At 42.5% G+C, this 12,304-nt stretch overlaps 1 protein-coding gene across 3 annotated transcripts in view; it reads left to right on the top strand.

Annotated features, from left to right (window-relative positions):
- Positions 1–12,304, top strand: part of MEGF10 (multiple EGF like domains 10) — a 155,296-nt gene that overhangs the window by 127,192 nt on the left and 15,800 nt on the right. For 2 of the 3 annotated variants that reach the window (XM_074328539.1, XM_074328540.1), the window contains exons 14-18: positions 6,289–6,435; positions 7,625–7,759; positions 8,275–8,403; positions 9,753–9,881; positions 12,036–12,164. In XM_074328539.1, the coding sequence (XP_074184640.1) occupies positions 6,289–6,435; positions 7,625–7,759; positions 8,275–8,403; positions 9,753–9,881; positions 12,036–12,164 (669 nt within the window). The remainder of the gene's footprint in view (positions 1–6,288; positions 6,436–7,624; positions 7,760–8,274; positions 8,404–9,752; positions 9,882–12,035; positions 12,165–12,304) is intronic. The other variant, XM_074328541.1, reaches the window with a different exon arrangement.

The raw sequence follows: 12,304 nt of genomic DNA, 5'->3' as shown, positions 1-12,304 counted from the left end.
CGGGCACTTCTTGGCAGGTGGGGTACAAGCTGGATTTTTGCCCCAGTTTAGCCCTGTGTCCAGGGGCTCTGCAACAACCTACACAGCCTTACTTGGTGGCCCTGTCAGTCATTTTAAAAGTTGTCCTGTTGGCCTGTGCAGTGGCAGTTACTAGTCTGTAGCCTGGCCTCTGCAATGCCTTGCTACTCTTGTTATTGAAGAGTAGGGGGGACTCAGGGGAGCATTCCTGTGACAGAAGCCTCATAAGCAGTGGCAAAAGACGGGAGGAGTCTTAGGGATGCATTCATACCAGAAAAAAAATTGTTAAATGCTAAACCAAGAGAAAAGAGACTAGGATGCCAAACCAACCTGTAGGAGTCTCCGGAAAGAGAAAGGGATTAGCAGGACATGATATAATGGAAAGAAGGGGAAAATAGAGGAGGAAGAGAGGTAGGGTGGTCATTTGAATGCAGACAGGAAGGGGACATTGGAAGGAGGAAAACCTTCAGGCGAGTTTATGAGAAGAATCTGGCTTCTCTGCTCTTCCAGCAAGCAGAACTCAGCCTGCAGTGGTCCCAGCCCCTGTCCGGAAGAACAGCCCTCCTGTTTTAAGTTTCCCCAAACACACCAGGTTTGACCAGCTGAGCAAGTGAACTACTACTTCAGGTACTGATCTGTCCTAAATCTCACATGTGGCTTAGTGATGCCTGAATTCTTATCCTGGGAGACCCTCCCTTTCCAGTGACATGTGCAAATGAGTTTTAATTAACATGCGCGTCCCCAGTCAGCCACAGGTGCAAATAACTAGCTATCTGACTTTTTAGAGTATTGAGAGGTGGAGAGGGTGTATGCAGGAACTTAGGTCTGTCTGTCTACATGGTCTTGGGGGCAGGGGAGGGAGTCCTATAAAGGCAGAATGTGGGTTCTCTGAAGTCAGGATTCAGAAGGAGCTTGCCTTCCCAACAGAAAGGCTGCAGAAAAATACCAAAGTTTCCAGACCTCTCTATCTGCCCAACAGTCTGTTCTGTTTGTTTTTATCTGGGTCCAGGTCAGGGCTAAGATGGGCCAAGCTCTCTAGTGTTTTCGTTTTATAGTGCAAATGCAAACATCTTTGATTTGACTTAGCAGGATGTTTTTTTTCAACTTGGTTATCTATATTAAGCAGATCCTTTTTAATGGATCTTTAAAATTCATAATATCCACATACTTGACAAATTTAACAGCCATTTGTTGAGTGTCTCCAAGTCATATGGAGCCATAATGCTTAGGTATTGGGAACAGGAAGATAAGAGCAGTGTTTTCTCCTGGCTGCAGAAAGAAGCTCTCGTTCTCTGAGGGCAGACTCAGAGGTGGGCAGAAGTGGTGACACTAGTGAAAACCTTCTCACACTGCAGTGTGCCGCCGCTTTGTTGACCAGGGGATTAGAAAATCAGAAACGTGTTAGGACTAAATCCTGTAGTTCCTCCCTCCTATAATCACCAAGCCCAATTATTATTAACAAATCTCTCTCTTTGCTCTAATATATGTGTAACATCTTGCAGCTCAGAAACGAGATATCGAATTGAAATCATTTCCTTCGTTCACTAGCGCCCCAAGTATCGCAATTCTGGCATAAGGAATATAAACAATTAAGCAAGACAAGGAGTTGGGGTGTTATCTCCAGGAGGGGGAAATAGTGACACCCCAGATGATTCATTTTCCACATTCATGCAATCACAAAGGCGCAGTGAATGCTGGTTTCACATGGAGGCGGCTGGCATACTGCATCAGCCATTAAAGGCACAGAGCCGCTTAGCTGAAGTTTATCACGATCATTCAGCCATTGCCTAGCAACTTGTGAAGGCTATCAAGGAGCTCTTTGTCCTCAGGCCTGGCAAAAGCAGTCCTTCACAGATCTCCTTATCAGCGTTAGAACATTTATTGGGGGGAAAAAGGGCTTCCGTTGAGCCAGAGATTCCTGCAAATTTAAAGATACCTCCTTCCTATTTTGTGCCTTCTTCCAAATGTTTTAAAAAGTTGTTTCCGGAAGTAGTTTTTACTAAAGCCTTTGGGAAACATTCCAACAGAATTTCCTCAAGATGTCCCATAATCCTTCTATTGCTTCATAATCTGGGCTAGCATTGAAAAACACAGACCTGGGCTCGTGAAAGTATATCTTCTCAAAAGTGAGCAAGGCTGACATTTCCACCCTCTTAGCTAGGAAGGGTCACCCCTTCAGATGTACAAAATATAAATATGCCAGGCTTCCTGCTTTGAGTGCCCCTGTCGTCACTTCTTCAGGGAAGGAAGAATGATATGGTTGCTCCCTCCTGTTGGGAAATAATCCTGAATATCATGTTGAAAGAAGGGCTGGGCTTATTGATTCATTCAACAACTGTTTAACACTTTCCACGTGCTAGGCACTGTAGAGAACAAAACCAGGCACCGTCTCTCCTTCATGGAGCTGCCAGAATTCAGTAATTACCCTGGGTAATTATGGGGTAGGGGTGGATCTTTTATCTGTGTTCTCTCCTGTGTTTCTCTGGAACTCATCTTCCCCTGCATCGCAGCTGGCTCTGATTTAGTTTAAGACCTTGTCATTTTTTGCATGGATAACCCAAAACTGCCTCCTGACAGGTCTTCTTTCTTCCAGGCTCATCATCTTCCAACTATCTCCTGCCCTTCTATAAACCCCAACTTTAATTATGCAGATCTCCTACTTCATCGTTCACTTGGTCCCTGTTAATACCAGGAGGAGGAACCTTACACTCCACAGTAGGGCATTTCTGGCTTTGATCGACGTGACCACTCCTAGATGCCCCTCTACGTCACCTCCCTTGCTCTTCCCAGCCCCCATTCCAGCTGTCCCCGACTTGTGATTACTGAAGGAAAAGACACTTACTTCCTTGGGCCTCTGAGGCTTGCAGCCACCTTTCCTTTACCTCGGAACCCTCCTCCATTTTCACAGACTGCTTCCTCCCCTGACAGTGATCCCCAGACAGAGACGGGCGTGCCTGTTCTGGGGCCATTATCACTCCAGACTTGAATGTTCTTAGAGACCCTCTCATCAGCAAGCAAGCAGCTGCCAGAGCTGTTGAATGTTTATTCAATTGAATTATCTTTTCTGTCTTTGACAGACAAGGAAATGAAAAGATGTCTTATAGGACTCCAGCAAAGTTGTCAAAGAGTAGGATGAGATCAATGGAAATAATAAAATTCAGGCGTAAACACATACACACACATACACACAAACACAAAATGGTTAAAGCAGACTTACAATTCCCTATCCTGGAGAAAAAGTTTCACTGCTTTCCATAGAGGTCACATCGTAGCCATATACCTAGTGTAACCTAGAAAAGCACTTACCCCGGTATCCCCTCTGTGAGTCTCATTGCCTGAAATTCTACAATTAGAGATTTATTTCTTAGGCTCTTAACATGTGTATCTCTGAAAATATTAATATTCTCTAGAGAAGGCAACACCTCAGCAATAATAGATTTATCTTATCCTTTCCCGACTATAAGATAAAGGGAAAGATAACAAGAGGTCACAGAGGCCTTAAGGGGAGGAGTAGTGATATGAGAAAATGATGCTTCAGGAAGAAAACGGACAGCTTCACACTTTTCCCTGGAATTGCTCCCTGGCTGAGACATACTTTGTATTTGTCTTCAAATAGATTAGACATTAATATCTGCAAACTATGACTCATTTATACTGATGATAGAGGAAAAGGAAAAGGATTCGATATTTAGGGGGCGTTGGTAATAGAATTGTTATAATTTACTTTCCAAGGAAAGACATCATTGCAATTGTATAATAAAAGTTATTTGAAACTAAGCTTGGTTCTGTTGAAATATGCATATGAATGGAGACAGAAGATTTGATAGATGATCTCTAGAATTTTCTGTGATTGTCTAGAAATGAAATGATGGGTAAATCATGTGAAACAAGCTTATCTTTGCAATGGATCTCCTTGCTATAGCTTCTGCCTTGTTGCTTATATGAAAATTACCTCGATAAAGTTGATCATGATTGATGGTTATGCGAACCAGCTGAACAAACCTATTAGGGAAGAGGAATCAGATGTGAAATAAAGGATCACTTATTCAGGTTTGTCAATCTGCCCTGGAGTCATTTTTCTTAACATGCTCTGATAGAGAATGTGCTAAGTTATATATAAATCATGATAATCTCTAATGGAAAAAAGCAGCATATACTTTTTGACCTGATGGAATGGTGTACTTCATTCCATCTTAACTGCGTTGATTAAGTGTAATGTGAAGGAGAGACTTGGCAAGTAGCTGATAAACTAAATCACCATAAATTGCTACATCTCCCCCTTCCCAAAGCTCCTACCCCCCACCCCACACACACACGCACAAAAGAAGTGCCAAAAAACCAGGAATAATATTCAGGATGGTTTTGAGATTAACAAAGTAATCATTCACCTTCTACTAATCCAAAACTCTAACTGGGATTTGTGTGGGTGGCTCTAGACTAAAATGACCAGGATGTGGGAATCTCTACGAAGCAGGTGTCCCCTTTTCAGCTGCTGTTAAACAGCAGTCCTGGCTCACTGGCAGAGCTCAGGACCTGAATTTGAATAGACTGAAGCCTGTAGCAGGTTACCTTTGTTGGTATTTCCTTCAAATTCACAAAGCAAAGTTTAGGTGTGCAGCCTCCTTTCAACGTGGTTTACTCCTCCATACAGTTGATGCTTCTATGCAGTATAGGTGTGAGTCAAAACACCACGTAAGATTCTACTGCTGGTGAATCACATTTGGGGAACATAGAGTTTGCAATTCCATCCCAGCTTTTCAAAAGAGATTTGGGGAAAAAAAAAGATTATATATTTATGAATTCAAGGAAAGAAATATCATAGTGGGCCAAGATTCCATATTTTATTCTATGGGGAGCTCTTAAAGCCCAATGAGCTTATAAGAGGTCTGATCTCCTTTCTTCGGCCTGCAGTCCAAGTTAACATAACAGTCTATTGTTGGTTCCAGCTATACACAGTAAGGTCTGTGTGCTTTCATGCCTACTTGACAGCCTTTACCATGTGACGGAAAAAGGCAGAACAGTCAGAAGTAGAGTTAATGGTCCAGTAGGAATTGCTGTGCACCAATTAGCAGTGTGCGCATTATAGTTGGGGCTGCTTCTGATTTAAGGTTCGGGCCATGGTAACTTTTCTCCTAATCAATGTAGAAGCAAAAACTGTAATACAAACATTGCCTTCTCAGCTTCCTTGGTACTGGGTGGTGTTAGTGTTCTAGAATCCTTGAGAGAGAGAGAGAGAGAGAGAGAGAGAGAGAGAGAGAGAGAGAGAGAGAGAGTGTGTGTGTGTGTATGCTTGTTCTTACCATGTTTTCACTTGGTCTAATCAGCAGTCGCCCGTTCACTACTAATTATAACTCATTCTTATTACCTCTCAATGCAAAGAGCATTTCTTTGGATTGTGAAGAATTCGGACTTTCAGGAAAGAGGTCTCTGTTGTGTGTCAAGTACAAATTTACAAAAAACTTTCATTTACTTCAAATAAAACTTGGTTTTTATTTTTATTTTTGCACCTTGGGCTTCTCTTTATGTTTCTTTCAGGCATTTTGTTCTTTCATGACTGACTCTAAAGTTTCTCTATTTCCAGAGTGAGAGTTAAACACTATATATAGCTTCATAATGATCAATAGCTCAGACAACAGCTATAAATAACATTATTGTGATAGTTCACCTATAGCTACCCAATGTCAGATTAAATTTTTAAAGAGGAATTTGGTGGCACAAATTAGTGTATATTTCTGTGCTGCACAATGTATTTTAAGATTATTTTAAGATTGTGTTTATTCGTTTGCTCCAAAGGGGAGGTTTTCTTTATGTAAAACAATTTAACCACCTTTTATTTCTCCTTATCTTTTTACACTTTGTCCATTTCTCTGTAAAAATAAAGAATGGGAGGAGGGATGAAGTCGCTAAAAGCTAAATGATAACAATATTTTTGATAAATTTTGCCTTTAATGGAGCTCTTGGGCTTCCCCTTTGCTCCCTCCTCCTGAAGAAGAAAATCGGTATAACAAAAGTATTTTATGCCTTCTTTTTTATAACTATTGACAATGGTCCTAGGATGATTTTAGTGTTATGATACATGATCACACAACATATGATGGTGTATTGATGTGTATATATGTATTTTAAACCTTGCACCACATCCGTTCATTCTTGCCTGGGATAACTCAGCATGATACCATGACCTTAGTTAGTCCTGTCTCTGACTTAGCATCCCAGATGTGCCCACCCACTCTGCCTGTCACTCAGCCTTGCATGTGTGCACTGTTCCAGGTATCCACTGTGACAGCGTGTGTGCTGAGGGACGCTGGGGCCCCAACTGCTCCCTGCCCTGCTACTGCAAAAACGGGGCTTCGTGCTCCCCTGACGATGGCATCTGTGAGTGTGCACCAGGGTTCCGAGGTACCACTTGTCAGAGAAGTAAGTGCTTCCTTAGGCAGCAGTTTCTATCTTTTCTTCTCAGGGCACCGTGTACAGAATTATTATCTCTGTCCCACCTCTCAGTTCATAGTGATGCTCTGTTGCGGTCAAGGGCAGAGGAGAGTGTCATAGATCCCATTGTCCTTTTGCAGAGCTGTCCTCAACAGCACTTCCCCAAGAGCTTTTTTCCTTCCAACCTTCAGGACTAACTTAACAGATGGGGCTTTAGCCATTTTGGGGTTTCATTGTCTCATTGTCATCATCACCAGGATGTGTGTCTTGATCCTGCCTTAAATCTTGCAAATGGTGTTCCAGAAATCCACTGACCTGTAAATATTTTATTCAGCAATTTTGGCATTGGCCTTACTTCAATTACTAGAAGTCAACATCAGCCAAACCTTGCGGCAAATCAAGCATCCTACTTATAGTCTTAAAGTCAGTGCTATGGGGAAAATAGAATTGCAGAGTTAAAAGTGGGCGATGTTGACATTGATCAGTAGAATTTTTAAGATAGGAAATGATCCATGAGATTTTACTAAATCTTTCCGTAAATGTAATCAAGAAAGGAATATACTATAACTAAGTATAAGGCACATTATTCTAATTCTAATTACTTTTTTTTCATTACGAGCTCTATGTAGTCATCTTATATTTAAATCCAAATAATGTCTTGGGAAGAACCTACTTATTTAGCATTTTTCTTATTCACTTTTCAGTCACAATCACTAACCTGGACCATGTTGAGGGGAACAATCTTTTAATTCTGACTGTAGATCTATTTATTGCCAGTAAAGACTCTTAAAGAATAAAAGATCAACACCTGGCTTGAGAGTATTTATTTGGGCCTTGTTAGAATTTAGTGTTTTATTTCCTTCCTTCATTTATTTGTTCAGCAAAAGTTCTTCAAGCCCCTGTTCAAACCTCAAGCTAATTGGGGCTATAAATGGGAAAATAAAGAGGACTAAGTCCTTTGCCTACCCTCAAACAATTCATAATTTAGTGACTTCTTTTCATTATTAAAAAATATCCTTGTTCCTTCGGTGGTGATTGTTTTATACTGGGAAGGTTCTCAGTATCATTGTATATATAAAAATTTTTTTTTTACCCCAAACTTGAACTAGATCTCAATGTGGATTATGAAGGAAACACATCTCAGAAAAGATAACCGTCATTTCCATTCTGTTTTCAGTCTGCTCCCCTGGTTTTTATGGGCATCGCTGCAGCCAGACATGCCCGCAGTGTGTGCATAGCAGCGGACCCTGCCACCACATCACGGGCCTGTGTGACTGCTTGCCCGGCTTCACAGGTGCCCTCTGCAATGAAGGTAAGGCACACAGGCCTTTTGGAGAAAGAGGTGTTGATGAGCAAGCCCCATGCAGTCTGTCCTCAGGCTTCCCAAGGACAGGTCTTCAGCTATCAGCTATTCATGCCTCGGGTACGCTGTGTTTGCAGCTTCTGTAAATATGACTTTGAGCTTTGAAAAAGCTGGCTTGCCACTCCAGCTTTATTCTCTGAGCGGGGATCCTCTTCAGTTTTAATTGGAAACAGCCTCTCATGAAAAATCAATATGAGGAAGGATTTTGACTCCCTGAGCAAGAAGTTATAAAATCAGAAATGTGATGATGTCTCCTGCTTGTGATGCGTTAATGAAAGTGTTTGACTTCATGTGTTTGCACAAATGAGCCCATTCAGGATGAAGGATGCTGTCGAGTGGCGGCAGCTACGTACTAAATAGGCGACTGGGTTGATGACCTTTGAAGTCATTTCCTGTCCCAGGAGTCTAGGGCTCTGTGAGATGAGACAGTAATTGTGAATTACTGACCTATAACTTATTCACAGTGTGTCCCAGTGGCAGATTTGGGAAAAACTGTGCAGGAATTTGTACCTGTACCAACAACGGAACCTGTAACCCTATTGACAGATCTTGTCAGTGTTACCCGGGATGGATCGGCAGTGACTGCTCTCAGCGTAAGTCTCATTTGAGAATAACTGATCAACCATTTTTATTTGTTTCTTTTCACATTCTTTAGGATTGAGGTATGAGTGGTTATATAATCAAGAAGAAAACATATATGAATAATTATAAGATACATTATTTTAATTTTTAAATGGCTTTCTTTCCCCATTAAGAGCTCAATGCAGTGGTCCTATATTTAAATCTCAGCAATGACTTGGAAAGAACCTAAATAAATAGCACTCTTGCTTATTCACTTTTCAATGTGAATCTGTAAAATGGGGGTCACATACTCAGAAAGTCTGTTCTAAGATTCATTCCAGACCTCAAGTGCCAGCTATTATTTTCTCCCTGTTCTCGGGAAAAAAATGGTTACACCATGATGGGAGACTTTTTTTTTTCCATTTTTAAAATTACCTCAGATGTATTTATCGTCTTCATTGGGCCGTAGTCCATACTGGGTAACCACATATCCTTACATTACTATTACACGGATACTTTATCCGAGGTTCAGATGGCCCTTCAATAGGCAGTGACCCTTCAATAGGCAGTGACCACTAAGATTTAGTTTAGTTTTTTCAAATCTAAGATTTTAAAAAAATCTTAGATGGGATCTAAGATAAATTAAGATTTAGTTTTATTATTTTCTGCTTTTTCTAATTAAGAATTTTTATAAGTAAACTAATGCTTACATACAACTGGGAACCTTAACATTTAAAACAAGCCTCTGGTGACAACCCTGGAATGGGGTAACAAGGGTCAGTTTTAGAGATCAAAGAAATGAATTGCATGACCTTGGGTCACTTAACCTCTCTCAAGTCACATAATTTTTTCTATCTGACTTCTGCTCAAACATCCTCTCCTCGGAGAGGCCTTCCTTAAGGGAGCAGCTTCGTCGTTCTTGTTCCCTTTGGCCAGCTTTTTGGGGTGTTTTTATTTTTCATAGTACTTACTACCATTGGTTTTTGGGTTGGCTGGTTGGTATGCCAGCCTCCTCTACTAAAATAGAAGCTTCCAGAAGGTAGTGTGGACTTTGTCTCATTGTCTGCTCTCTCCTATTCCCTGAACAGTCCTGGGCACAGAGAACTGAATGTGCATTTCTTAAATAACTAAACCTGTAAAATTGAGATGATTTCCACTCTGCCATCTGTGAACGGATGTGCGCATCAACAACAATGGCGGCTGTCCCGGTCCGCATTGCCGTCTGGGTTTCGGTCAGACTGGAGCAGTGCGCTTTCTCAGTCCCGATGCTCACTGCTGACCTCTGACATGCAAGGAGATGGGGAGGGGTGGGTGGAATTGGCTCTGCCAGGGGCTGGCCTCTGAGCTCTAACAGCGCCCGCCATGTGTGTTGCCGTTTCAGCTTGTCCACCCGCCCACTGGGGCCCGAACTGCATCCACACATGCAACTGCCACAATGGGGCCTTTTGCAGCGCCTACGACGGGGAATGTAAATGCACTCCTGGCTGGACGGGCCTCTACTGCACACAGAGTAAGCGGCCAGCCTGATGAGCCCACCCCCCTCCCCAGGGAGCCACCCCAGGCAGCACGAAGCCTCACCCTTAGCATGCACGGGCTGAACGCACCAGGCATTTCTGGCATTGGAGTGTTTCACCTACGCCATGACCTCTAGACATCTAAATTCTCTAAATGGGGAAGAGCTGCCATGTCCCAAGTTTTCCGGTATCTGTGTCATATCAGGACAGTGAGGTGGAGCAGTGCTACCCATGATGCTTTGTTTCTCCCCTCTTCTTTAACCAGACCCTGTTGGTATGAAGCAAGCTCCCTATGGTGTATTCTAATAGCACAAAGGTTAGGATAAGGGACAGTGATCAGAAAGTGGAAGTGAAGGTGACAAGCCTCACTGCCTTACTTCACGTATGCTCTTGGAGAAGAATGAGTTCAGTGGTTCTCAAACTTGAGCCAGCTTCAGAATCACCCCGATGGCTCAGGAGACAGACTGCTGGCCACACTCCTGGAGAGTCTGATTCAGTAGGGCTGGAATGGGACCTTAGAATTCACATTTCTAATAACGTTCCAGGTGGTGATACCTCATGCATTAAGAATCACTAGCTCTTTTTTCCCTTTTATATCTCATCGTGTCCTAACTATTTCTTCTTCTGTGAGGTGTTTAGCATCAGAGGTTATACAGAATACTCCACAGCTGGCACCGTTGGGGGAAAAAAGACTGTTCTGTACCCTCTTGCCTTCAACTGAGTAAAGGAGATAAGACAGGAAAGCATGTATTATGGTTCTCATTAATAATAATATATAATTTTAAATCACAATAATGAGCTGTGAAAGAAAGATGGGTCTGAAATTTGGCAATTCTTGTTTAATACTAATTAGAGAACATAATTAGAGAATAGGCTGAACAAGTCTTTTGGAATGTTCTAGAAGGGGTATAGACCTTGAGCCATGATTTGAAAAGAAGAATTGGCAAGGAGAGAGATTGTCCCAAGCATATTTTACCGAGCTTGTATATATTCATATAAAGGTTTTTGAGCTCCTTAGAGAAAAGTACTTGTAAGTTATTGCTTGTAATTCCAGAATTAGCACCCATTTCAAACAGAGGAGCTTTGTAAGTGGGAGTAGCACAGCACAGTGGGAAGAACATGGTGTGGGGGGGAAGACTCCCTGCATTTGGATCATGGCCCCACCATCCTGCCATTTGCTGGCTGTGTGACTTGGGGTCTTCCAGTCTCGGTTTCCATGTAGGGGGGTAATATCCACCCTTGCAAAGATTCAGTGAGAGGATGAGTGAGAAGGATCGGGCACAGATTAGGTGCTAAATAAGTACCTACTTATGGCAGTGGTGATTGTGGTGTTCTGACCTCTGTGTCTGCCTCTGTTTCCTGAAAGTTGAGCTTTCATTAAAACCTCCCTATAAGAAAAAGGGCAAATAAAAGGGACATGGGATACTTGGAAACAGCCATTGTGCTAGCCCGCATTGAAGCTTTCTTTATTCCAGAGGGCCCCGAAACACTCTTGAGGGCAGCTGCTGGCCCGTGAGAGTCACTAGGGCTTGTGCAAGTCCTCAGCACAAGAGCGCTTCTGCTCTGAGTCTTTAAAATTGTGCAGCAGTGTGAGGCTTATTGCTTTTTCACAAAGTACCTGTGAAGTGCAGGGATTTTTGAAGTTCAGCATTCTACCCCACATCTCGGTGAAGGAAATAATATTATCTGAGTTAGTTATAGATACGGTAGACAGGACTAGTATCAGAGTTGGAAACGGTCTGTACTGTAAGTAAAAGCATACATGTAATTTTATAATATAAAGTACTCATTTCAGTCCACGTAATCTGAGTCCAGGATTCAAGTAGTAGTGTAAAAGAATGAAAGGAAATGCCCCAGACTTTTGCAGGGTGGGGAGAGGCCTTATTAGGAGACACTAGTGTTGTCTCCAGGGAACCCAGGATGGTTAAACTGCCAGGTATGGGAGCGTTCTGCCTCCTGCTTGTGAGTTACAACCTCCTGGCAGGCGCCCCATCTTGAGACTTCAAAGAAGGCTTTGTGACAAGCTGAGACACACAGTATTGTCTTTATTCACTCTCTCTTAGCTCAAGGTTTAAACACAGCCATGCTAGAGGAAAGAGCTGTGTTTCTCCTCAGCAGCCTCTTGACTCCTGCTGTCCCTTCTTGCACAGGATGTCCTCTGGGGTTTTATGGAAAGGACTGTGCGTTGATATGCCAGTGTCAAAACGGAGCTGACTGCGACCACATCTCTGGGCAGTGTACCTGCCGCACTGGGTTCATGGGGAAGCACTGTGAGCAGAGTGAGTATGACAGTATGACGTTCCTAGACGGTCTTTCTTTTTTTCTTCTTCTCTAGAATCAGCTTTCCTAGATAATTGAGAGTAGTAAGGCAGAACTCACAACTTTGAAGTTGTTTCAGCTGATAGCTGGTCACCAGCGC

The sequence above is a fragment of the Rhinolophus sinicus genome, linkage group LG03 (assembly GCF_036562045.2).
Source record: "Rhinolophus sinicus isolate RSC01 linkage group LG03, ASM3656204v1, whole genome shotgun sequence".
Classification (NCBI taxonomy): Eukaryota; Metazoa; Chordata; class Mammalia; order Chiroptera; family Rhinolophidae; genus Rhinolophus; species Rhinolophus sinicus.
Note: the sequence above shows the minus strand (reverse complement) of the source record. Positions and strands in the feature narration are given on the sequence as shown.